This window comes from Equus quagga, chromosome 1 (assembly GCF_021613505.1).
Source record: "Equus quagga isolate Etosha38 chromosome 1, UCLA_HA_Equagga_1.0, whole genome shotgun sequence".
NCBI lineage: Eukaryota > Metazoa > Chordata > Mammalia > Perissodactyla > Equidae > Equus > Equus quagga.
Window position 1 is genome coordinate 93,237,816 of NC_060267.1, and position 24,186 is coordinate 93,262,001.

The window sequence follows — 24,186 nt, forward strand, 5'->3', positions numbered from 1 at the left end:
AAAAATAACTAAAACAAATAGTAACAAATGCTTGAGAAGTTGTTGAGAAAAAGGAACCCTCATACACTGCTAGTGGGAATGCAAAGTGCTGCAGCCACTATGGAAAACAGTATGGAGATTCCTCAAAAAATTAAAAATAGAAATACCATATGACCCAGCCATCCCACTACTGGGTATCTATGCAAAGAGCTTGAAGTCAGCAATTCCAAAAGTCCATGCACCCTAATGTTCATTGCACCATTATTTACAATAGCCAAAATGTGGAAGCAACCTAAGTGCCCATCAATTTAGGATTGGATAAAGAAGATGTGGTGTATATATACAATGGAATACTACTCAGCCATAAAAAAAGGATAAAATCATCCCACTCACAACAACATGGATGGACCTCGAGGGTATTATGTTAAGTGAAATAAGGCAGATAGAGAAAGGCAATCTCTGTATGACTCCACTCATAGATGGAAGTTAAACATGTGGACAAAGAGAACAAATTAGTGGTTACCAGGGGAAAGGGGGGTGGGGGGTGGGCACAAAGGATAAAGGGGTGCACCTACAACACGACAAATAATGTACAACCGAAATTTCACAAGATTGTAAAGTATGAAAAACAAAAAACTCATCCAAGTTTTGTCAATTTGGATTTAATTCCACCATCTCTCATTCTCTTCCACTCACCTGGCTGAGTTTCAGGTGTTCTTCTTTCCCTCTCTCTGGCCGCCTTCGAGCTTGGTGTCCTCCCACCCCATTCCATTTTTTCCTTCCTCCCAGTTTAGTTTACACTGTTTCTACCTTTTCATCATGACGCTAGAATTTTTAATGTGCATGTTTAACTTAAATTCCAGTGTTCACCCTTCTTACAAACACACTCGGAAGAATTCAATTCCAGCCCCTCTGAGGTTGGCCCCACCCTCCCCGGTACCGGAGCCCGTCAATTCCACCTTCAGCCTGGACTATGGGAGTTGGATTTTCGTCCCTTCCGGATGAGGTCTGGGCTGACACCGGCAGTCACAAAGGCCATTCCCTTCCTGCCCCGGTGAACACGGTGGGCGGGTGGGCGGCAGGAAGGGGCCAATGAAGAGCCCCCAAACCCCAAGGCTTTCCACACTGCTCCCTCGCCCCTCACCCTGTAAGCTCTCAGGGAGCTTTCCAGCCGCACAGAAGGAGGCTGGAGCTGGGTTCGGCTCACCCTTCCCCAGGTCTGAAGGATCTGGGCCCCAATCCTTGACGTTCTCTTTCGCACATCCACCCAGAGCCTCAGGCCAAGCCTGTAAGGCGAGCATCCACTTAGCAAGGAGGAGCCGAGTCTGCGTGGACTAGGGGTTCGCCAGCGTCACTCGACATGGAGGTCCTCCTCGAGCCCAGAAGGAGGTGCGGCCCCGGGGCGGGGACGTGGTCTGGGCCCGGCTGCAGGCGCTCAGGCCAGGCCTGCGCGCTCCAGGTCCTGCGGGAGAATGCGGCCCTTCCTGCGGGCCTTCTCCAGGCGCCGCTCAGCCTTGGCCGCCTTCTTCCTGCGCAGGTTCTGCCGCCGCCGGTCCTGCCGCCGCTGCATCTTCTCCACCACGTGCGCCGTGCGCTTCTCCCAGCCGCGCTGCCGCTGCGCCCGCCGCTGCTCCTTGCGCTTCAGGGCCTCCTGCAGCAGGCGCTCGTCGTCGCGGATGCGCACGCCCTCGGCCTTGTACAGCAGGTTGGTCCACCGCATCTTGGCCTCGAGCTCGCGGGCCTGGCCCTCGTCCCGGCCCCGCAGCTCCTCCAGCCGGTCCTGCCGCGCGCGCACGCGCTCCAGCAGCTGCCGGTAGTTCCTCCCCGTCAGCGGCGTCAGGTTCCCCTTCAGCTTCTGCCTCTTCTCCTTCCTGCGCTGCGCCTTGCTGGCCGGCTCGTCCTCGCTCACCTCCACCTCAGGGGGAGGAGCCGCAGCACCCGTCACTCCAGCCTCGCCCACGCCGCCCGCGGACCCTCCGCAGCACCCCGGCTTCACCGACGGGCCCGCGGTCCAGAGGCCGGGTGGGCCAGGCACTCATCCGAGGCCACAGCCAGCACGGAGCCCGAGCCCTCCGCGCCTCCACGCGGCCCCCAGCCTCACCTTGTTGAAGAGCAGCCCCGTTTGCCCCTGTGCCTCCTCGCCGGGGGCCTCAGGGGGCGGCTGGGCAGCCTCTGCGGCCTCCTCGGTCTCGGCCGCCTTCTCCTTTGCCCTCAGCTCCTCTCGCTTCCTCTTCCTCCGGTCCCGCTCCTGCTTTCTCCTCCGTCTTTTCTCTAAAGTGGCGGGGGACAGCTCCTTGGTGCTGCCCTGGAGGGGAAAGTGGGTGTTCATTTTAAGGTTTTCTCAACTTGGGAGTCCCCGGCTCTGGCACGTGGAATCAGCAGGAAGGCACGAGAGGAAATCCCTGTGCAGTGTTCCTACTGAGCTTAGGGTTCCACTCTGAGATGACCTATCACCCAAAATGCAAGGGACCCCACATGGGACAAGAGGACCCCCGAGTAGGAACCGTGGCTTCCAGTTTCCAGGTACTGACCACGTGCCAGAGCGCTTCACAGACACTAAAACTCCCGACAAGCCAATAAAGGAGATACTGTTCTCCATCACTTTATAGATGAGAAAGACAGGTGGCTTGACCAAGGCCATCAAGTAGAACTTGCTGTCAGGTCAGAAGAACTCAGTGCCTATGTGGACCATAGCGCTGTTGTGCTGGTGACATCTCTGGGCTGTTCTCAGTGACAGCCTTTTCCATCCCCGGGCCAACAGCAGGGCTTCGGACCATGCCCTGAAGGAAGGCCAGGCCAGAGCCTGGATCACCTCCTAGGAGCTGGCCCCCAGGCGATGCTGAATAAAGCTAGGGGACTGTCCTCACACAGCAAGAAGGCTGGGAGAAGTCCCCAGAGAAGAAGCAGATGGTGGCCAAGTCAGAGGGGGGATCATGCCATTCAGCAGAAAGAGCTGAGGTGGTCACCTTGCCTCAGGCCCTTGCCGACCTCATAGGCCTGTCATGACATTTAGATGGACAGACGTGCCCCCAGAGGGGTGTTCATCATGGGCGGCTTCCCAGAGGGCGGAGGCTGAGCCTCTCTCCACAGCCTGCAGAAAGCAGGGGTCCCTGGGGACGGAGGCTCCCCAAAACGATGAGAACTACACCCATCTCTTGCAGAACAGAGCTGCCAAGGCCCTGGTGGGACCGGCAGCAGACATGGGAACAGTGGTCGAGGCCCATCCCATCAGCCGCACATTTCACTGAAGTGCTGGTCAGGCCCACAGTGGCCAGCAGAGCTGGCAGCTGACCCGACAGAGAGCACCAAGGCATCTTCTCCTTGGGGCAGAGCAGGCGCTTCTCCCAGCACCCCAGAGGTCTCCCCACCTACCTGGCCCCGGGCCTCCTGGATCTTCTCGTGCAGCCGCTGCCGCAGAACGTCCAGGGCAAAGAAAGAGTCAGGCTCTGTGCCTGAACCATCTTCAAGGAAGGAGACAGCGGAATGAAAGGAGATGCCCCCCCTCCCAGACCGTTCTGTCCCCTCCCCAGACCAGCTTCACAGCCTGAGTTTCCACCCACTGCCCGCGCCCTGGTAGCCACTCGTGGATCTGCAGGGCAGTTCCAGTGAATTCTATCCCACCTCTTGAACCTGGACTGGCCCCCAAGACATCCTTGCGCAGTATGATTTTTTTTTTTAAAGATTGGCACTTTGGCTAATGACTGTTGCCAATCTTTTTTTTTTTTTTCCTGCTTTATCTCCCCAACCCCCCCCGTACATAATTGTATATCTTAGTTGCAGGTCGTTCTAGTTGTGGGATGTGGGACGCCGTCTCAAAGTGGCCTGACGAGTGGTGCCATGTCCACGCCCAGGATCCGAACCCTGGGCCGCCGCAGCGGAGCGCGCAAACTTAACCACTCAGGCATGGAGCCGGCCCCCGCAGTATGATTAAAAATACTTCCTACAGATCAAGTGAAACCCATCTCCCACTTCTTCCCACTTCTGCAGCCTGGGCCCTCCCAAACAAGTCCGCTCTCACGAGCCCCTTCAGAGACTTGAGAGCACTGAAGCTCTTCAATGCAAGCTGCCCCAGGTCCTCAGTAGGAGATGGCCTTGCCCCTAGCCAACTCAGTGGCCATCTGGCCTAAAACCACAGTGTACTTCCCCAGGTCCCATCCACCCACAGAGCCCCAGTGATCTGTCCCCTGAAAGCTCACTCTGGGAAGTCTCGAGCTATCCAGTGTGCCTGACAGAGTCCTATTCTTAACCAGAAAGGACCACATTTGCGTCTGACCCCAGCTGGCCCTGCCCCATGTCCCTAGAGTCCCTCACCTGCAAGGGCCCCTGCAGAGCTGGAGGCCTCCTCCTCCTTGGCTGTCACTGGCTTCCTGGCCCCAGAGGCTGCCGGAGACTTCGCCCCCAGGGCCTGGGCCTTAAGCTCTGAAGCCGCCTCCTCCGATGCCCGGGGTTTCCTCTGTGCTTTCTTCCTCTTCTTTTTTGGGGTCCCAGCAGCTTCTGAGCCTCGAGTTTTGCCAGCTGAAACACAAAACGAGAAAAGGCTGCCTTCCCAATCTCTGTGATTCATTAAACAGGCAGGACGGTCTCGCAGAGGCTTCGATGCCAGAAGGATGCCAAAAGCAAATCAGGATGGAGGATCTGGAGACCCTTATCCACAGAGCTCAGAACCATATATTCCTAGAAAGCAGACTAGCCACATATATCAAAACCCTGTCAAACGTCCACACACTTGACCCAGCAGTCTGTTCGTGAGAATTCATCCTGGGTATGCACAAAGATTTGGCCTCAAGGATGCTCATCACAACGTCGTTTGAGAGAAAAACTAGGAAAACCTAAATATTCCATCTCCAGGGACAAATCATGGCACTGCTACACAACAAGCTACTATGTAGCCACCGAATATAATGCGGTAGGCTTTCATTTTAATGGGTGGAAACATGTTTACACTTTAAATGGAAAAAAGTACATCGAGTAAGAAGTGAATTGTTTTAGTGACTAAAATATACTCATTGAAAAAGGACCAGACACAGACGCAATTTATAACTGAGTGACGAGAAAACTCACTTAATTTTCCATGAAGAATAAATTTCGTCTGTATAAAAAGAGTCATTTTTCCTCTGGTAGTTCCAAGCCAGACCCTGCTGCTCTCCCTCCTCCGGGCCAGGCAGTTCCTATAAGTCCCAGCTCCCTGAAGACCAGGTTCTGTCTGTTTCGCCTGTCTATCTACTTCCTGAGGGTGGCCTCGTCACCCCTGCCAGGTAAACCCCCACTGGAGCCATCTTCTTTCTTCCTTCTCCCCATCTTCTCCATTCCACAGGGTCACCTCCTCCAAACCCTGGCCGAGCTTCCTGCCCTGTGGGCGAATGGAGCTGAATCCCTCAGACCCCAAGCTGATGCCTCTAACAAGCAGAGAAGCATCGGTAACTTTAAGCTTCACTACGTTTCCTTCTAGCATCCTGCAGGCTTGTTTCATGCCTCTACGTGTCTAATCCACACGAAGGCTACTCAGGGTGCGGTATGGGGTAGACAACGACCTCCGCCGCGGGGGTAGTGGGACGCCCCCTTCCGAAGCCCCCCCAGTCCCGGCCCCGGGCCGCGCCTCACCCGACTTGCGCTTCTGCGGCTCCGGGCTGGGCTGGGAGCAGATTTTCCTGGCCAGTCTCTGCAGGTAGGCGTCCTTGGCGAGCAGAGAAGCCATGGCTAGAGATTCGGGGGTCGGGCAGGGCTCTCGGCACCCTGCTCGGGGCAGGAGGGGCAAGGTGCAGCGTCCGAGGCCGGCACCGGCCGCCCCGAGACACCCACGACCCGCGCCGCGCACGTCTAAGATCACCACGTGCGCAGGCGCCGCCGGCCGAGCGCCGAACCGCCAGCGTGCGGCGCTCGATTAGCCAGGCCTGGCTCCACCGGAAGAGGTGCAGGGCGGGCGCAGAGCATTGTGGGCCGTGGGCGGCCGCCGGCGGGAGCTGGGTCTCCAAGCTCGCGACCTGTGGCCCGAAGTGGGGACGGTGCGGGTGACCCCGTGTCCCGGCCTCTCCGCCCCGGGCCAGCGCCGTGCCCGTACACCGTAGGCGCTCAATAACTAGGGGCGCCAGGGGGGTGCGGGCAGCAGTTCGGTACCCTGGGGGCCCCGGCGCCGGCGCGCTCCCAGACCGGGGACACTGGCGGTGGAGACGGCACGACCGCGGCCGCGCCGAGTGGGTGCTCCGGCGGCCACTGGTGCTGCCAAGAGGAACATGTGACGTGGCGGATAGTGGGGGGCTAAGGAGACGGGGACTGGAGGGAGGAGCTGGGCGCCCGGGGAGAGCCAGGTGCCTTTGGCTCTGGATAGTGGAATCCCAGACGCACATGTAAAACGAGGCTGGTCCTATTCAGGACTCGCGGTGGGAGGGTTCCCCGGCCCGGGGCGGGTCCACCACACCCTGTCCTTAACGCGCAGGGATTACAGGCTTTGACGCAAGTGCCAGTACTTTGAGGGCCGCCTTGGGGTCGGAAGGGACGGGGACCTCCTGGTGTTTATCAGGGGTTGGAAGGGAAGGAGGACTCGGAGTCGTAAGTTGCTACCTCGAAAGTCTATTGAAGAGGCTGAAATAAGCGACTTTTGAAACATGAAGAATTCCAGTTTCTTCCCCTAATGTCTGCCATGAGGCCGCGGTTTCCCGAGAGGATGTTTTCCTCGTCCTCCCCCACTGTGGATATACTGTCGGCACAGTCTGATCTCTATGCCAAACTCAGGAAGCCTTACCCGTCCCTCCTGGGACCTTCAGTTTAACCATCAAAGCAGAGACACTGATGGGATGGGAAGTGGAAAGGAACAAGGGATGATGGCTCCTCTTTCTGCGGGACTCCCAGTCCACGCTGCAAGTCGAGGGTTCTCTCTCCTTCCTCTCCATCTCCAGGCAGGTCTTCACTGGACTTGGGAGTGATGGGTGTAGATGCCACCAGAGTTGCCGTGCTCCCAAGGGGAGAATAAAGTCACATTCGGAGTGTAGCTCTTGATTATGGGCCTTCGTAATGTTAACAGTTACCTGTTCTGTGTGTCGTGTCTGGAGGCTTTGGCTAACTGATCCTCACTCTTCCCTGAAACCCTGTCTTCACGTGGCTTCCGAGGCCCCAGACAGCACGCCCTCTTCTTCCCCACTCTGCTCCCCCTCTCTGGCTCTCTGAACCACTTCTCTCTTCTGTCGCCTCTCCCCCCTCACTGATCCCTTTTGGGGCTCGTGGCTTGACTGCCGATGACTCCCCTGAACTCCAGACCCACGTTTGGCTATGTAACACATGTCCACCTCTGTGTCCAGAATGGGGGTCTTGACCTCCCCACCGCCTTCTTTCCCCATCTCAGTTAAGGCAGCTCTATGCTTCCAGGCACGTGGGCCTGACTCCTTACTCCCCACATCCAGTCCTCAGGCAAATCCTGTCAGCTCTCCCTTGAGAGTATATCCAGAATTCCACTTGACCCACTCCAGCCACCCTGATTGTGTTCTAGATTTTTTTAAGTATTTTTTTACTGAGAACTTTCTATAATATTTATTTATGTTTTGGTGAGGAAGATTGTCGCTGAACTAACATCTGTGTCTGTCTGCCTCTATTTTGTATGTGGGATGCTGCCACAACATGGCTGATGAGTGGTGTGTAGGTCCACACCTGGGATCTGAACCTGCAAACCGCTGGCCACCAAAGCAGAGTGCGTGAACTTAACCACTGTGCCACCAGGCTGGCCCCTATGTGTGTTCTATATTTTAAAGATTTTATTTTTCCTTTTTCTCCCCAAAGCCCCCCCCCCACCCCCGTACATTGTTGTGTATTTTTAGTTGTGGGTCCTTCTAGTTGTGGTACGCCACCTCAGCATGGCCTGATGAGCGGTGCCATGTCCACACCCAGAATCCGAACTGGCGAAACCCTGGGCCGCCAAAGCAGAGTGCACGAACTTAACCACTAGGCCACGGGGCCAGCTCCAGTGTGTTCTAGATTTTAAAAGACTGTAAGAAATGATAACTAAATGCAATGCCAAATAGAAATAGGTATAAAAAGATTTGGGGAAGTTAGACTATGTCGTGGATGGTACTAGGTGATGATGGAATAATTGTTTGTCTTGGGTGTGATGCTGGCATTGGGCTATGAAGAATAGGGACAAGCTGACAAGTACTCAGGGATGAGGTGTCACGAGGTCTGCAGTGACATTCAGATGGCCTTAATATATAAGGAAGAGTGAGCAGAGGTGCAGAAGGTGACTCCAGAAAAGGTCTGTGTGGGTGTTCTTTATGCTGTCTTCTAACTTTTCCAAGGGTTTGAACATTCTTGAATAAAAAGCTTAGGATCAAAAGGCGATAAGGACTGAGGATTGACCAGGGTTTAGCAATGTGGAGCCCACAGGGGACTTTAATATATTAGTGTAGCTTGGCCAGAGTCGGAGACAAAACCTGCTTGGCACAGGCTCAAGAGAACTGGAAACAGCCCATTTCTCCACCAAGTCCTGCTGCCAGGGGCGCAGGCTGGAGAGGACAAGGACGCAGAGCTGCCTCGCTTTGAGAGGGAAGAAACTACTTCACTTCCAGGGGGCATGGTGGCACTGGCCCAGCGGAAAGTAAAATTGATGATAAAGACGACTTTCTCAGGTTTTTAGAAATTGAGGACAACTGGAACCCCACCCTAAGTCTGGCCCACTCCTTCCAGCCTTTTCCCCTCATGTGCTTCCATTTTGTTGTAACCTCTCTTCCTTAGCGGTTAGGTACAAGTTATTTCTGCAGTGAAATACGGCAGTAAAAGACCACCTATTTTATCAACAGGGAAACACTCAGAGGAGATGCGACTTCCCCAGGCCACCCAGAAAGCAGGGCCAGACCCCAGGCTTCTACCTGTCTGGTGCCTCTGCTTGGCCGTGGGGGTCTCCAGGACCTGAGATGGGTCAGCTTGTGTCCCTCGCTGTCCGTGAGGCTGGATTGTGGGTTTTCACCTCCTTCATACACTGGGGCGATGGACTCCCATGTGGGAAGGAGATAAAGCATGCCAGTGACATTCAGGGCGCAGAATTGAAGTCCTGGCTCTTCTGGGTGACCCTCCCCTCTCAGGTGAGCCAGGCACGGAGGCACTGGGCCAAGCATTCCATCTGGGTTGAGTCTCGATTTCTGCCGTTACTTCCAAGCTTTGAGACTGTGGGCACAACACTTCAACCCCTTTGGAGCCCATGGCCACTGCTCTCTGAAATGCAGGTGACAGCAGCACTGACTTGGGTGCAGTGAGGACAAGGTAGGACCGGGGGTGCAGGCACCTGGGCCATGTCATGTGCAATAATGGCAGCAGTTTTTCATTTATTTGCCAAATAGGACCTTCTAGGTCCCAGGCGGTTCTAGATGATGGGAATGCAGTCATGAGCCCAAAGTGACTGAGTCCCTACCCCCAGTGCCCCCATGGGGAGAAGGCTGACCTGGAGCCCAAGGTTATCCAGGCAGAGCCCAGGAGCTGTTGTTCCAACAGCCACTGGGAGACCAAGGGTGGTCCTAGACTGATCAGGGATGGGGACGACAAGGAAGAGGAACCAACCAATGCAAAAGGGTGGTTTTATTCAACAGTCTCATTACAGAAATAACGAGAATACATATGACCGCAGAATTAGGAAGGTCCCCTGCCTGGCTTCTGCGTGAACAGGCAGCCCCCCCACGCCCCCGCCCCGGCCCTGCAGAGCACTCAGCTAGTACAGGGACCCTCAGAGGAGGTCGAGGGGCGGCTCTGCACAGGAGGCCTGGCCTGAGGGTGAGAGTCTGGCCTTGGCCAGCACTGTCCACTCTGAACAGCCCCCTTCTCCCCCCCACCCCCGGTATTTTAAACGGCGGGCTCAGGTCAGGTCTCTTGACATCCAGCATCTGCCCCACAGGTAGGTCCTCAACAGGACAAACTCCTGGAAACTTCCTCTGCCCAGCTGACCAGGAAGGCAGTGAATGGAGGTGACAACTCGGGGGTAGGCCGGGCCACCCCGCAATTGCCTGGGGGAACTATTTTTCCCCAGCACTCCTGGGTGGGCTGTCCCTGGGCTGACGAGGTACTCAAGGAGGTCATGGCGGCTCCCCAGGTGGGAGGAAAGGCTGAAAGGGGTGAAGCTGTGGCAGCCCAGAGGGGAGCACCAGATTTCATTCCTAAGAGCCTTGGGGCCCGGGGAGGGAACCCTGGGAAGCTCAGGCGTGCTCTGTGGGGCCGGGGCCGCCAGCGTGGGAGTGGGCAGGGGCTGCAGCCTGCAGGGGGCCAGCGCTGGGCTCCGGGGATGCCAGCAGAGGGGCCGAGAGGCCATCAGTGGAGTCTGTGTCGAGGTCCAGCCTCCAGTAAGCTTCGCACAGAGGCAGATCATTAGCTTCGCAAAGACTTGAGCTTTTCCACCACCAGAAACCCAAGGAGAGACAGGAGCAGGCAGAGATGGAAGCCAGGGGAGGGAAAAGCGAGACAGAAGCAGAGTTAAGAAACAGACCACACCCCAGACCTGCCTTTCCCCTCCTTTACTCTGCCAAGCAGGCCTGGCTGACAGGAGGCACGAGGGGTCTGCTCTTGCTTCAGGGTCCTGCAAAGCACCCTAAAGTGGGGAACCTTCTGGGACCAGCCATAGCAGGCCATGTGACCTTGGCAGGTCCTTCTGACTGACTGACCAATGTCCTTCCTGCCCGACTGCCACACGGCCATCCTAGCCCCTGCTGCCGTCTCCCATCCTGGCTCCACCCACCCTCCTCTGGCAGGGAACTGCCAGCCTGGCCACCCTCTGCTCACCAGCTGTGGGAACCAGTGTCCAGAGCTCGCTATGGTCTCTCCATGGTCCCCACACTTTGCAAGGACCCTGAGGGCAGAGACCCTGTCTCACTTGAACTTGGTCTCCTATCTCTAACGGGCTTGACAGCATCAGCTTTCAGGGCTGCTGGAAGAGTCGGGGTGAGGATGCAAGTGGGGAGCGTGGCTCAGAAGGTGGTCGAGGGCATGACTCTAGAGCACGGACCAGCCCCACACTTGTCTAACTGGCTTTCTCCCGCATCCTGCCCTGCCTCGCGCTACCTCCCTTGCTCCTGCGCTCAGCATTCAGTCTCAGAAACCATCCTGGGCACAGAGTGGGGTCCCCAGGAGAGCAGAGGGGGAGAGGCAGAGGAGGAGTGAACCATGAGCGAGAGGCAGGTGGGCGAGCGAGCGTGGAGGCCGGGCGCGGGCAGCAGGGCTCATGCAGGGGAGGGGCGAGCGCTGGCGGCTGGGGTGGGACACGCGCAGCCCATGTTGGGGGACTTGCAGGGAGGGGCACATAGCCCACCAGCCCTGACTCAGCCGAGCCCTGGCCACTTACAGGTGTTAACAGACGAGGGAGGCACTGGGCCTTGCAAGGCACCAGGGACAGCTGGAGGGGCCACCAGGGTGGCCCAGAAACCCCTCTGGGTGAACCAGAGACAGACAGGCCAGGACATGGGAAGCCTGGCGATCAGGCCCCCTGGGTTCCCCTGCAGCCCTGCCAAGTGACCTTGGGCAGGTCCCCTCCCTTCTGGCACAAGAGGCAGGGCTGAACTGCTGTCCTGAAACTGCTCAGTCCAGAAGCCTGGCCCTTGGGGGCAGCACAGGAACAAACACAGGGACAGGAAGGGATTCTGCAAAACCAAGTGGGGCTGTGAGCAGGACCCCAGTGGGGTTGGAAACCCCCCAGGGATCTGCTCAGGATCCCTCTCTGAAGGCCTGGTGTGTAGGAGGCAATTGCTGTATGTCTGCTGAGCAGATGGGCATCAGGGACCAGAGGCAGCCCCAGAATCCTCTCGAAAAGTCTAGAACTGCTCCAGCTGGGCAGTGACACTGTCTCTTCCCACAGAGGCCATGAGGGGCAGCACCATGAGGGGTGGCACTGAGTCCAGGGCAGGGAAGCCAAGCCCCAGACCACAGGCCCAGTGGCCTCCCTGGGGCTGAAAGGAGCATTTTATTATTCTTTTTAAAGATCTTTATCTTGCTCTCTTTTTTCTTTTTTAAAAAAAAGATTGGCACCTGAGCTAACATCTATTGCCTATCTTTTTTTCTTTTTCTTCTTTTTCTCCCCAAAGCCCCCCAGTACATAGTTGTATATTCTAGTTGAGTGCCTCTGGTTGTGCTATATGGGACGCCGCCTCAGCATGGCCTGATGAGCAGTGCCATGTTTGCGCCCAGGATCTGAACAGGTGAAACCCTGGGCCGCCGAAGCAGAGCGCAGGAACTTAACCACTCGGCCATGGGGTCAGCCCCAAAAAGGAGCATTTTAAATCCACACCAGAAAGGACAGGTTTGTCTGGGTGAGGGTACAAGGGGCCTGGACTACATGTCTTCTGGACTGAGTCTTGATTTTCCAAGCTAATGGGCACAGAAGTGCAAGACTTTCCTGTCTCCAGCCTCAGTTTCCCCTGTGTAAATTACACCTGGACTCTGATTTCTCAGGACCCCTTCAGCTCAAACAGCCTCAGGTTTCAGGATTCAGAGCAGTCCCACAAGGGCCGGGGTGACAGGTCTTGCCCACTGCTGTATCCCTGGGGCCCAGGTGGGCCTGGCATGTTGGAGGGCGCCAGCTCTGTGAACAAGGCTGAGCTGAATAGGAACTCGGTGTTCCAAGTACCTGGGGCCCAGCTTTCAAGGTCATCCTCTGCTTGAGTTTTCTCCTCCTCCTTCCCAGGACTGCCTCGGCACCGTGACACACACACTGTGGGGTTTCGGTGATGCCCACATGGAATTGCATCCCTGGGCAAGCACTGGTGTCCTGGATTTGGGCCCAGGCCTGGGTTGCCAAAAGGAGCTAGCCCAGCCTTAGCTGGAATGTTTAAATATTGACTAAAAAGCTGAGAGGAGCAGACAGGCCCAGAGAGAGGCAGCCATCCCCAAGACAGGGACGTTGGTCCTGCCCTTCCTTCTCCAGGCTCAGCCCTCCCAACCTCTCAAGTCCTGTGGTTTTCATCCCTGCCCAGGGCCTGGTAGATGGTGTAATTGTCTGTCGATCAAATGCTCTGACCATGAGCTCTGCTCTGAAACCCAGCACGCGGCTCTGCTGCCAAGACCAGGAAGGGTTTGGAAAGACAGGACCTTGAGGGCTGCTGGGTTGGGCTGCCAGGTCAGGCTGGGCCACAGCTGCTGGCTGCGCCCAGGTCTGCAGGCTCCGCTCCATGAGGAGTCCAGCCCTATCTGTACCTGGATGAGTAATACTCCTCCTCCAGCTCGTACAGGTCGATGGAGATCTCATCCCGCAGGGTGATGAGCTTCCGGTCGCACTCCTCCTGCAGCGCCCGCAGCTGCTGGTTGCGCTGGTCGATGGCCTCGTTCACCGACGGGAAGTCGTTGAGGATGAGGAACTGCTTGAGGTCGGACACCAGCTTCATCAGGGATTCGCCAGCTCGGACCTGTGGCGATGGGAACAGGGGCAGGCACGATGAGGGAGCGACAGGAGGGCAGGGTCCCCGGCACCCACCTGGACTGCATGAACCGCCTCCACGGCAGGCCTGGGGGAGGTGGCAGGTGCCATCGACTTCCCAGGCCCTACCCTCACTTGGCCTCTGGCTCCTGCTCCTGTGAGACACATTCTGCTTCTCAAAACCTCAAACCCTACAGACGGAACTACAATCCTGTCTAACTGCCTGCCCCTGCTCGTCCTTGGGGGCAGCACACCAGCCAGGGGGGCGGGATCCCTTTGGGACCTCTCCTATGCATTTTCACCCACAGGCACATCCCTGTGGGAGTATCTGGTTGATGTCGTTGTTCTGTGATATCAGAAGGGCTCAAAATTCCCATCCTGTTTCATTCAGCAATTTGCTGTTGCACCCATAAGGAATCTCAAGGAACTTTCTCATCAGCAAGGAAGTTTCTATCCCCTGCACAGCACTCTACAGGAGGGACGTGACCCGCGACCTGCCGGCCCCTCACACGGCTGCCACAGACAGCCCTCCCTCTCGAGGGGAGTCTCCTGAGAAGTGGTTTGTCCCCCACCCAGGAGCACCCAGGAGGGACCACAAGGCTCCTGGAGCCCAGGCCATGCCCTCCACCTGGTGACTCACGATGTTGGCGGCTCGCACGTGCATCTCGTAATTGTCCTGCTCGCCCTGCGTGGCCCTCGACACCTGCGTCTCGTCCTCAATCTGGAGAGCAAACGAGAAAGCCTGGACTCAGCGGGCGCCCGGGCCTCCAGGTGACCAGTTGCAGAAGACCATCCTCGCTGCGTCCTGTCGCCTCTCCTGCCTTCCACCCTGGACTCTGCTAACAGACCTCGGGCACCGCTCCACTCCACCCCATCTTGCTCTGGTCTAAGGAGGTAAGAGGCATCTCCTCAGGAAAAATGGATGCCGACGTACGATGATGCTGTGCCAGGTACAGGGAGATCTGCTCCAGTGCTTTTTGGGGTGTGAGCCCTGTTCAGTATGGACTCGCGTCACTAGCTCGGGCACTCAGCAAACTGCTGGATGGATGAGTAAAAGGACAGTGTTATCTTTTTTTCTCTCCCCAAAGCCCCAGTACATAGTTGAAATATCTTAGCTGTAAGTCCTTCTAGTTCTTCTGTGTGGGACGCTGCCTCAGGATGGCTTGATGAGCAGTGTGTAAGTCCGCACCCAGGATCCCAACCAGGGAACTTAACCACTATGCCACTGGGCCGCCCCCTACTGTTCGCACAGTGTATTTTTTAAGCCACCATTTACTGAGCACTTCTGGAGTGCCCAGCACCACGTTAATTACTTGACCATCATCACCTTACGAATTTCTCACAGAAGCCTGGACTGCCATCCCTGGTTTACAGGTGGGCAAACTTGAGGTCAGGACAAGCCAGAGAGCACACTCAAGGTGCCTTGAAAGGGTAAATGCACGAGCCTGCCTGGCCAGCCTTGTCCAAGACTGCCCCCGTCCATCCAATGGACAGGGCTTCTCCAGGAGCCTTGCCAGAGGACAGGCTGGGTCAGGGCTCCCCAAGGGGTTAGGAGCCAGACTTCCTGGGTTCAAATCCTGGCTCTGCCAGTTATTATCAGAATGACCTTGGGCAAGTTACTAAATCTTCTGAGCCCGTTTCCTCCAAAAACGGAGAGGACAATGGTACCCGCCCCATAGAGTTCTAGTGGAGATTAAGTGGGATAGAACCCAAACAGCCCTCACGGCACAGCCTGGCGTGTCATGAACACTAAACAAGTAAACAAACGTGAGCTTTCATCATTATTATTATTGCTCAAACGAGCTTTCCGCTGGCTGCAGCGGCCATGCCAAGGTTCAGCCCCATGTGCTGCGGCTGCAGCCTGGCAGGCTGGCCTGACCCAACCCAGCTGCTGACCGCTCTACCCACCTGGAGGGGCCTCCCCAGGTTCTCTCCTGACCGAACTCACTCCCACCAGCTACGATGTCGGGGTCCCTGTCAGGTCCTGCAGGAACTGGTTTACACAGATAAACTCATCTAGTCATCATAAAGATCCATTAACACAGGGGAAACTGAGGCACTGAGACGTCAGGTCCCCATGCAAACCTAGGCTGCTAGGCAGTGGAGCTGGACACTGAAACCCAGCAATCTGACTGGAGTCCCAAGCACGGCCTCACCAGGACCTGTCGTTAGTTGGTTTATCTATTGATCTATTAACCTATTTGTTATGACAGATCCCCCTGCCGCCCTCCCAGATGTTTTCCCATGGGGACAAGGGCATTGCCTGTATGTTCACTGCTGTATCCTCACGTCCTGGCCCAGAGCACGCACTCCACGTAGGGCGGGCGCTGTTGAAAGCAACCCCCGTGTGACACTCTTCAGCAGAGCAGGCCAGTCACTCAGCTCACCACCGCCCAGTCTCTAGAGCCAGCTCCTCCCCTTGGTCTCAGAGGGGCAGGAGAGCCGCGGCCCCCACGCACCTTGGCGGTCTTGATGATCTCGGTGAAGTTGTCCATGATGGACTTGATGTCGTCCTTGAGGCGCTTGTTGTAAGACTGCAGCAGCGTCTCCTTGCTCTGCGGCAGGGCTCTCTGCTGGGCCATGGCAGGGCCTCAGGCCGTGCAGGGGACAGAGGCCTGGGGCCACCAGTCAGCACCTGGGACCCAGAGCCTGGAGTGAGCGAAGACGACCCTAGCCACCCACCCTGCATGCCCCCACCACGTACAAGGTGCAGATCTCCGGGTATTCCGTTTCTGCCAAACAAACACGTCCGATATGGCACACAGGCGCGCTGCGGGATCTCCTCTGCCCACGCCCTCCCCCTGGGCGAGCTCATGACCCAAGGACCCCCTCAAAAGCCGGCTCCGGCCCGGGCTCCTCAGAGGCTGGGTGCGTGCGTGTCCGCGAGAGGCCGGCAGGAGCTCGCCACCTGCCCCCGCCCAGCGGCTTCCGCGCCACCACCCTCGCCCCAGCCCCTCATCCGACGCCTCCTTCCCACTCTACCCCCGCCGCCCTGCTCCCGGCCGCCCGCCCTCCGTCCACGCCGCGGCTCCGGAGGGCAGCCTCGCTCCGCGGTCTCTGCTGGGACCACCCCGCCCCGCGCCGCGCGCCTCTGGGCTGCGCGCTCCGCGCAGGGCACAGCCGGCCGACCGAACCCGCGGTCTCTGAGCCACTTTGGGGAAATCGCAGAGAGAAAAGACGCCCACCCAACCCTGCGGCCCCAGGGCCCACACCTGGTCCACAGAGCCCGGTCCGGCGGGTACCTGGCCCGGGCGGTGGGGAGGAGCGCGCGCCCCTCCCGGGAAGTCCCAGATCCCCGGAGCCTCGTCGCACACCGACCAGCCGCCTGGCTCTAGGCGCCGCCCCCAACCCCAGGGTAGGCGAAAGGAGTCTGTCACTTTAAGCCCGAAATCCCGCGCAAGCGCCAGTTCTCGCGATCTTCGAGGTCGCATACATATTACCCACAATTCCCTTTTCTTTCTTTCTCCTCCAGCCGCCCAAGATGGTGAGTGGGTCGCCGTTTTGCCAGGCTGGAACCGGGTCCGGGCTCTAATCCGCCGCCATCCTTCTCGGGGCGCGGTCGCGCGGGGGTCCCTCCACCGCCTGGCGCGAGGGGAGCCCCGCGGGGCCTGGTATAGAGGCTTTGGGCCGGGACAGAGTCCGGCGGCGGGCTGGGGGAGGAGGATGCGGGAGCGCAGCGCCGCAATGCGGGGCGCGGGGCTCACGGGGCGCGGGGCTCACGGGGCCGGGGGCTCCTCGCCGTGGTGGGGGCCGCCCAGGAGCCTTGGGCGAGGGTCCCGGGGCCGCCCCGCGGTGTCGGTGTGCGGGCGGCGGCGAGGACGTCCTCCCCGCCGAGGTCGCCGGGGGGCGGCGGGCGGGGCGCGCCCATCTGACGGCTCGTCTCCGCGCAGCCGAAAGGGAAGAAGGCCAAGGGGAAGAAGGTGGCCCCGGCCCCTGCGGTCGTGAAGAAGCAGGAGGCCAAGAAGGTGGTGAACCCGCTGTTCGAGAAGAGGCCCAAGAACTTCGGCATCGGTGAGCGGCGGGCGGGCGGCGCGGGGCGGCTTCAGGGTTTGCAGGCGGGGCTGCCGGGCGGGGTCGCGGCCTGGCCGGGGACCCCCAGCTCTCCGGGACCGGGCGCCTCGGCTGCTTGCTGAGTGGGGAGAGGGCTGCCGGGCTCCCTGCGGCTCGCGGTGTTTGCGTGCAGATGATGTGAAGGAATATTTGCTATCTGAGAGACGGTGACGACCCTTCAGACCACCAAGATCGCTGATGCACCTGCACCCTCGTAGGGGCGGCCCTGGCCGCGAGCGTGGGGAGCGCGAGCCTCTCACGGCGTTGCCCTGTGCTTCCCAGGACAGGACATCCAGCCTAAACGGGACCTCACCCGCTTCGTCAAATGGCCCCGCTACATCCGGCTGCAGCGACAGAGGGCGATCCTCTATAAGCGGCTCAAGGTGCCTCCCGCGATCAACCAGTTCACCCAGGCCCTGGACCGCCAGACAGGTGAGGTGCTGCGGGGCACGGACCCTGCTGGATGCGAGGCCTTGCGAGGGCGGTGGGCATTTTCAAGCAGATGGGTTCATTAAGATGAGTCCTCCAGCTTTCGGAAGGTGAAGGTAGCCTAAGCGAAGCGATTACGCTCGTGGCTCGAGGTTTTCTGAACTGCAAATAGCACAGTCGGGACAGCATCTAGCGTTAATTATGTTGAGTGGTAAAGGTCAGAGCTTGAACTGCATGTCTAAACTGGCTGTTTCTACAGCTACTCAGCTGCTCAAGCTGGCCCACAAGTACAGGCCAGAGACAAAGCAAGAGAAGAAGCAGAGGCTGCTGGCCCGGGCTGAGAAGAAGGCTGCTGGCAAAGGGGATGTCCCCACTAAGAGGCCACCGGTCCTTCGAGCAGGTGAGTGGGCCCCTCCTCACAGGGTGCACGCGGGCAGACTGTTGGCGATGATGCATGAATTTCTTCACCTGGAATCACCGTGAAGAGTAAAATCCGAGCTTTTTAACCCTGAGTCATAGCTGGGCCCAGACGCACCACACGTGCACACACAACACCCCCGTGCTCATGCAAGCTGGCTGTGTGTTCTAGGGGTCAATACTGTCACCACCTTGGTGGAGAACAAGAAGGCTCAGCTGGTAGTGATCGCGCACGACGTGGATCCTATCGAGGTACGTTTGGTTGCTTTTTCAGCCGTTGGCTCCTACACTTAGATTGTCTTTGCATTGATATGGGAAGATACAGTTAAGCTAAATACTGAGTCTGGCACCGTAGGCCAAGGTGGGGTGACCAGGACTGTCAGTACTGACAAGGGATCAAATCATGGCTCTTGCGATGATGTGAGTTTTTCACTGAATTAAACCGTGAAGTGCAAATACGTGAGCTTTTTAACCCTGAGCAATTGCTACCAAGCTAGCATTTAAATTACTGTTTTTAATGAAAATATACTCTAGAGCTAATGGTGTCTTCCAGCTGGTCGTCTTCCTCCCTGCCCTGTGCCGGAAGATGGGGGTGCCCTACTGCATCATCAAGGGCAAGGCGCGGCTGGGGCGTCTGGTCCACAGGAAGACCTGCACCACCGTCGCCTTCACACAAGTCAACTCGTAAGTAGGGGGCACCCCCTCCAAAAGTTAATGTCTGAGCTAGAGCATGTGGTCTTTAAGAAAGGAGTACATTGTGTGAGCCTTTGCCAGTGATGGTTGCGAATTTCTTCACCTGAATAAACCATGTGGCCATTTTGTCTCTGAGGCAAAAGTCTTGTTTGGAGCTAAAATGAAGGCATTCCTGCTTTCTGGAAGGCCGCTGACCCACATTTTCCCTCCTGCCCCATTAGGGAAGACAAAGGAGCTCTGGCTAAGCTGGTGGAAGCTATCAGGACCAACTACAACGACAGATACGACGAGGTAAGGAGCAGCTCTACGTTAACTGTCTTGGGGAAGTCCAGCCTTTCATCACAGGACTGGCTGGCTCGGAACTCTTTCTGAGCAGTTGTTTGGCTAGAACAGCAAGGACGAGGGTGCTTTGAAAGCCTCAGAAAACCACAGGCCAGGCTGACTGCCTTTCTTTTGCAGATCCGCCGTCACTGGGGAGGCAACGTCCTGGGTCCAAAATCGGTGGCTCGTATCGCCAAGCTAGAGAAGGCAAAGGCTAAAGAACTGGCCACCAAGCTGGGCTGAGCTGGGCGCATGCAGTTGAGTTTTCTGTACATAAGTAATAAAAACTCTTCTTCAGTCAGTGTCAATTGTGCATTTTTGGGTTTCAGCCCCAAGGTCCTTCTCCCACATAGGGTGGGAGTTGTCGGTCTCATTGTGAAAAAGCGGTCTTAAACTGTTTGGTCCTATGTAATACTTGAGCATTTTGAACCAAGCCTGGAGTTTATGATCAGTTGGCTGGCTCATTTAGACACATGGGAAAGAAGGCACAACATGGGTAGTGTAGGGCTTTATTCGTACCAATAGTACATGATGCCACATAAACCCAAATCTCTTGAAATAATGCTTACTCGGCAACTTCCTAATTAATTAGGGACAGTGCTATATCAGTGAATCTCATCACATGCCAGGAGTCCGACGCAGGAATTTCTTAAACCATAGGTATGATGTGGCCGCACACAGTCCGTACCTGGGGTGGAAGGTGAATGCTGTCAGGGCTCTGAGGGGAGAAGCGAGGGTGGGGGGGACGGGGATGGGACTCACCAGGTGATGATGTACTGCATGTGCTCGTTCCTCAGAGTGACTCTGGTTTGCCCTCCAACAGGTCCTCCCGGGACTGTGCTCTCTGCAGAGACAGTGGCCTCAGTCCTCGATTTCTTGTGCCACCAGCTTCTTGGCACTTAACTGGCTAAATGGCCAGCTGGTTTCTTGGAACCTTCCATAGCTCTTTCCTAGAGCAGTCAGTTTTGAACAGCCAATTTCAAGTCACACCAGTAAGGCCTTTTACCTGAAACCAACCAGCCCCCAGTGCTGCCCTGTCACCCCTCCCTCACACAGAATGGAAGCAACTGGTTGGTGTCCAGGGTTAAGAGGAAGGTAGAACCAGGGTGTTTACAAAAGCTACTTGGTCTTCTGGGGTGGTCTGGCCACAACGTACGGAAGTCAGCATCAATGAAAATGGGGTCTGTGCCTGTGAGCCTGGCCATGGCCTCCAGGTCCCGGTAATGCCAGTGGTTCCTTTCTGGATTGTTCTCGGGGACAAAGGGCTTCCTGGTTTCTGTCAGCCTCACCATCCCGACTAGGTCCACTTCTCCCTCAATCTGGAAAGGAAAGGAAGGCGTGAGATTGCTCTCAGGGCCCTGCATGGAGACAACGGCTTCCACAGGGCCCTGCGCACCAGAGGGAAGGAAGGGTTCCCCCGCCCCTACCTGGCCTTTCTGCCGCGTCTCTGGATTCACCTTTTTCCTGGGGACAAACCCTCTGTTGACCAGGATGGTGATTCTAGAGTAATGAAAGTTGCACTTCAGGTGAAGGGTTTGTGAATAAAGATTATTAATGTTTGCCCCGGCATCTTCAGGAACAAGGACAGGAGCAGGCAAGGGTTCAAACAAGACCCAGTGGAGACTAGCTGTGGGGGTGCCATTGGGAACGTCTTCCCCTGTGCATGGGGCCTGATGGCTAAAAGCTCCCCCGTCCTCTCTTCTGCCTCGCCTACTGCAACATGCAACCTGTGACCAACACCACAGTGCCAGAGGTCAGACGCCCACTTCTCCCTTAACTAGGGCAGTGTTTGCCTCGTGCACCTGCCTCCCATCTCCCCTGACTGGGGAGCAGCCTGGCACACATCAGTCAGCCCACTAGAGACACAGCACTGCCACCCAACCCAGACCTAAAACCAGGAAGCTGTGGGCTGACAAGGCCCTGAGGCTTCACTTGGGCGTTAACATTTGGGAAGCTGCTCTAGTCACCCACCTTGCAGTGCCCCCTGCTGTCGCTATCATTTCCTTCCCCTGGAATGCTCTTCCCATCTTTTCATTCCAGGTTTGGCCCAAATAGCCCCCTGGGAAGCCTTCCCTGACTCAAATCCCACCAGGCAGAGCAGGAGGGTTCCTTTCTCTTGAGTTTGTCTTGCTAGCCCCTCATGCTGCACCATGATGTATTCATAATGGCCATTCACCTCTCCTCCTTCAGAGTTTAACATACAAGAGTTGTTCAGAAATAAATGAATTGGCTTAATGTCAGAATTGTAAATTTCAAATCAAGGAACTGAACCTTTCTGAGTATCTTGGATGTCCCAGGACTTACCAAAGTTGGGGGTTGAGAAGGAAGGATGAAAGTGAGTGTACCCCAACTGCACCTGGCAGTCCAGTCAGCCCCTGCACGCCTACTCACCCCAGGTCAGTGCAGTGGAAGGGGGTGACTACGTAGGCACCGCTCTCAGGTGAGGAGGAGAGCCGGCCAGCTTCCCGGGCCTCCCGGGCAGGGTCCACCATGGTCCTTGGCATCATGTACAGCTCCTTGGAGTGGTCAAAGTGCCCCCTGACCTTCACTGGCCTGTATTCCAGATTTTTCAGTTCCATTGGGCTACATGGAGAGGGAAGACGTGGAGTGAGGTTTGTGAAGACAAACCTCAGGGCTGAAAACCACAAAGCCCCTGAGGCCTGTGAAGTAACTAGAAGGTGACACAGGCACAGTGGGGACAGCAGGGCATGCCCTCCAAACGGAGAAGCTGACCCAATTGATGCCAAATGGCAATGTGGACCTGTGCTGCAATGTGAACTGCTCTGGGAACTTAATAAAATACATGGGCCAAAACCCATCTGCAAGCCAAGTATGGCAGGCATCTCGGCTCCCACGAACGGCTCGCTCTGTTGACTACATCTCTCTCTCGGGCCGTGCTTTCAAATGGTGGGAGGGCAGGAGAATCGTTGGGGGCACTTTTTCAAAATGCCACTCTGGTGTCAAGACATGACATTAGAGCATCTGCCCTCACCCACCAGCTAAGAATGACTGCCACAAGGGGCCCTTGGGTACACTAGATGTGCACGAGTAAAACCCAGGATTGGAGGTAAGACTTTTCTATATACATTAGCCAGCTTCCCGAGGGTGGTCGGGGGTCACCAGGAAACTCCACAGTACGGCTGATCTTGAGGGCTCCCGTCTGAGGGTCAGGACGGCAAGCCGAAGCCAGGCCCCACTGCTGACCTCAATTGAGACCAGCCCCGGGGGACAGCCATACACACACTCACTCTGCTGGCAGAGGGATGGGCTCGGCCATAACTCTAGACTCTAGCTCTGCAATCAGCTTCAGCTTCCATTTCCGACGCTGGACCTACAGAAACAGAGCATAAGGCCGAGCAGATAGCAGCAGGGTCAAGGGCTCAGACCCACCAGAGCAAGAGGCCAGTCTTTACCTGCCACGTCCCCAGGCCAAACGCAGTCACAGGAATGAGAAGCAGGAACCACTGGAGAAAGGAGTCGTCTTCTGCTTTTGTGGCAGGTGCTTCGGCTGTGGAACTGCCACACCTGCTTGGCCTCCAGGCCAACCCTAGAAAGATTTACAACACTGGCATGGGCTCAGAAGCCCCAGAACAAAAGAACTGGAGCAGTCAATTTTCAAGACTTCACCAATTTTGCCCGAGCGAATGTGGGAGAGGAGGAGTGAACAGACCACAGCCTGCAGGCAGGAGCCGACTAGCAGCACCTGTGTCCAGCCCAGCTCCTAACCCAGTCGCTGGCACATGGCACACACTCAGTGGATGTTTGTTGACTGAATAAATGAGTCCAGGGCTTGGTTCTGGCTATACCACCAATCATGACCCTGGGTAGTTCATGTAAACACCTCATGCCTTTTACACAACAGTACACTGAGATGCATTCTACTGCACCACGGTGCACCGGTCCTAGCTGCTGTGCTGTGAAGACAGCAACGTGACCCAAATTCAGACAGTGGTTTATGCAGCTCTCTTAACAGCCTCTCTTTTTCGTTGCTCATAAACGTACAGACGGAGCAGTGTACACACAAAGTGCCTTCAAGCTCTCAGAGGGGGAGTCCCACCGAGCGAAAGCATCGCGGGCCTCGAGGGAGGTAAGACGCGGGCCTGGAGCTCTTTTGCACAGCACTCTACACGCACCACAACACCCTCGCTGCGCGTCGAGGCAACATGCAAGCTGTGGGGATCAGATGTGCTTTCAAGGATCCCACTGGGGCTGGCCCCTCGTGAGTCCGACAGACGTTGCGAAGGTGGCGTCTCCGGCCGCGTGTGCGACCCAGAGTGCCCGAGGCACCAGCCCCGGGCTGTCGCGAGGCCGCGTGCCCTCGAGGCTCCATCGGGAGGCACCGAGCATCACCCGGCGGGCGGGCGGCAGTGAGAGCTCTCGGTGCGGACGGCCCCGCGAGGAGGAGCTCGGCGACAGGAGGTTTTCCCCAGGGCCTGGGTGGCCCCGCGACGGGTCCTCACCTGGGCGCGCGGGGGCCGCAAGGACGCTCCTGACCGCGCGGGCCGGGGCCTGCGGAGACGCGAGGGGCGGGGTGAGCTCGTCCAGGCCGGGCGCGGCCCCCAGCCCGCCCGAGCCCCCCGCCCGGCCTCCAGCCCGGCCTCCCCAAGCCCCGCCCCGCTCCGCTCACCCGCCCCGCGCCCGCCGCGCGCAGCAGCTGCCCCAGCTCCGCCGCCCGCGACCCCAGCCACAGCACAGCCGCCATCGCCCCGCTGGCGCGCGGGCGCTTCCAGGGCGCGGGCAGCATCTGCTTCCGGGGCGCCGCCGAGCCCCGCCCCGCGCCCCGCCCCCGGCCTCACGTAGTCCGAGCAGCGCCCACTCCAGCTCCGCTGGCGGCCGAGCCATGAGCGAGCCTCCGGCGGACGTGTGCGCCTTCCTGCGCGAGCACCCGAGCCTGCGGCTGGAGCCCGGCGCCCGCAAGGTCCGCGGGGCCC

At 57.5% G+C, this 24,186-nt stretch overlaps 5 protein-coding genes and 4 non-coding genes across 10 annotated transcripts in view; 6 read left to right on the forward strand and 3 right to left on the reverse strand.

The window, feature by feature from the left end:
* Positions 1-631: 631 nt before the first annotated feature.
* Positions 632-5,805, reverse strand: SURF6 (surfeit 6). Its single transcript, XM_046651854.1, has 5 exons — positions 5,581-5,805; positions 4,291-4,494; positions 3,352-3,440; positions 2,081-2,284; positions 632-1,894 (listed from the first exon to the last, which is right to left on the reverse strand). Exons 1-5 carry the CDS (start codon positions 5,672-5,674, stop codon positions 1,415-1,417), a joined length of 1,071 nt encoding a protein of 356 aa, XP_046507810.1. The 5' UTR covers positions 5,675-5,805; the 3' UTR covers positions 632-1,414.
* Positions 5,806-9,502: 3,697 nt separating this feature from the next.
* Positions 9,503-16,709, reverse strand: MED22 (mediator complex subunit 22). Of its 2 annotated transcripts, none has more exons than XM_046638626.1 (5): positions 16,588-16,709; positions 15,805-15,980; positions 13,986-14,066; positions 13,126-13,334; positions 9,503-10,332 (listed from the first exon to the last, which is right to left on the reverse strand). In XM_046638626.1, exons 2-5 carry the CDS (start codon positions 15,925-15,927, stop codon positions 10,143-10,145), a joined length of 603 nt encoding a protein of 200 aa, XP_046494582.1. In that variant the 5' UTR covers positions 15,928-15,980; positions 16,588-16,709; the 3' UTR covers positions 9,503-10,142. The 2 variants fall into 2 exon arrangements, with proteins under 2 accessions (XP_046494582.1, XP_046494573.1); XM_046638617.1 differs by having other exon boundaries at positions 16,558-16,682.
* Positions 16,710-16,770: 61 nt separating this feature from the next.
* On the forward strand, positions 16,771-19,552 carry RPL7A (ribosomal protein L7a). The gene is made up of 8 exons (XM_046671708.1): positions 16,771-16,829; positions 17,236-17,356; positions 17,678-17,827; positions 18,084-18,224; positions 18,414-18,493; positions 18,795-18,925; positions 19,156-19,225; positions 19,394-19,552. Exons 1-8 carry the CDS (start codon positions 16,827-16,829, stop codon positions 19,496-19,498), a joined length of 801 nt encoding a protein of 266 aa, XP_046527664.1. The 5' UTR covers positions 16,771-16,826; the 3' UTR covers positions 19,499-19,552.
* On the forward strand, positions 17,524-17,598 carry LOC124231643 (small nucleolar RNA SNORD24). The gene has a single exon (XR_006886632.1). It is a non-coding gene; the product is annotated as a small nucleolar RNA SNORD24 (small nucleolar RNA).
* Positions 18,267-18,341, forward strand: LOC124231620 (small nucleolar RNA SNORD36). Its single transcript, XR_006886622.1, has one exon. It is a non-coding gene; the product is annotated as a small nucleolar RNA SNORD36 (small nucleolar RNA).
* On the forward strand, positions 18,652-18,724 carry LOC124231624 (small nucleolar RNA SNORD36). The gene has a single exon (XR_006886625.1). It is a non-coding gene; the product is annotated as a small nucleolar RNA SNORD36 (small nucleolar RNA).
* Positions 19,009-19,075, forward strand: LOC124231632 (small nucleolar RNA SNORD36). The gene has a single exon (XR_006886628.1). It is a non-coding gene; the product is annotated as a small nucleolar RNA SNORD36 (small nucleolar RNA).
* A 198-nt stretch (positions 19,553-19,750) lies between the features above and the next one.
* On the reverse strand, positions 19,751-24,097 carry LOC124249593 (surfeit locus protein 1). Its single transcript, XM_046680717.1, has 9 exons — positions 24,052-24,097; positions 23,716-23,877; positions 22,669-22,802; positions 22,504-22,586; positions 21,647-21,838; positions 20,683-20,755; positions 20,412-20,574; positions 20,018-20,099; positions 19,751-19,943 (listed from the first exon to the last, which is right to left on the reverse strand). The coding sequence occupies exons 1-9, from the start codon at positions 24,095-24,097 to the stop codon at positions 19,874-19,876; spliced, it is 1,005 nt and encodes a 334-aa protein (XP_046536673.1). The 3' UTR covers positions 19,751-19,873.
* Positions 24,019-24,186, forward strand: part of SURF2 (surfeit 2) — a 4,825-nt gene continuing 4,657 nt past the window's right edge. The window contains exon 1 of the mRNA XM_046660613.1: positions 24,019-24,173. Coding sequence (XP_046516569.1) covers positions 24,096-24,173 — 78 coding nt within the window. The 5' untranslated portion in view covers positions 24,019-24,095. The remainder of the gene's footprint in view (positions 24,174-24,186) is intronic.

Coding starts and splice junctions, on each gene's coding strand:
- LOC124249593 (XM_046680717.1), bottom strand. CDS start 24,097: ATGGCTCGGCCGCCAGCGGAGCTGGAGTGGGCGCTGCTCGGACTAC. Junction 21,839..22,503: donor CCCATCCCTCTGCCAGCAGA/GTGAGTGTGTGT, acceptor CTCTCCATGTAG/CCCAATGGAACTGAAAAATC. Junction 20,575..20,682: donor AGACGCGGCAGAAAGGCCAG/GTAGGGGCGGGG, acceptor TTTCCTTTCCAG/ATTGAGGGAGAAGTGGACCT.
- MED22 (XM_046638626.1), bottom strand. CDS start 15,927: ATGGCCCAGCAGAGAGCCCTGCCGCAGAGCAAGGAGACGCTGCTGCAG. Junction 14,067..15,804: donor AGATCATCAAGACCGCCAAG/GTGCGTGGGGGC, acceptor TTTGCTCTCCAG/ATTGAGGACGAGACGCAGGT. Junction 10,333..13,125: donor GAGGAGTATTACTCATCCAG/GTACAGATAGGG, acceptor GTGGTGGAAAAG/CTCAAGTCTTTGCGAAGCTA.
- SURF6 (XM_046651854.1), bottom strand. CDS start 5,674: ATGGCTTCTCTGCTCGCCAAGGACGCCTACCTGCAGAGACTGGCCAGG. Junction 3,441..4,290: donor CTCTGCAGGGGCCCTTGCAG/GTGAGGGACTCT, acceptor CCTTCCTTGAAG/ATGGTTCAGGCACAGAGCCT. Junction 2,285..3,351: donor TCCAGGAGGCCCGGGGCCAG/GTAGGTGGGGAG, acceptor TTTCCCCTCCAG/GGCAGCACCAAGGAGCTGTC.
- RPL7A (XM_046671708.1), top strand. Junction 18,225..18,413: donor GCCACCGGTCCTTCGAGCAG/GTGAGTGGGCCC, acceptor TGTGTGTTCTAG/GGGTCAATACTGTCACCACC. Junction 18,494..18,794: donor ACGACGTGGATCCTATCGAG/GTACGTTTGGTT, acceptor GGTGTCTTCCAG/CTGGTCGTCTTCCTCCCTGC.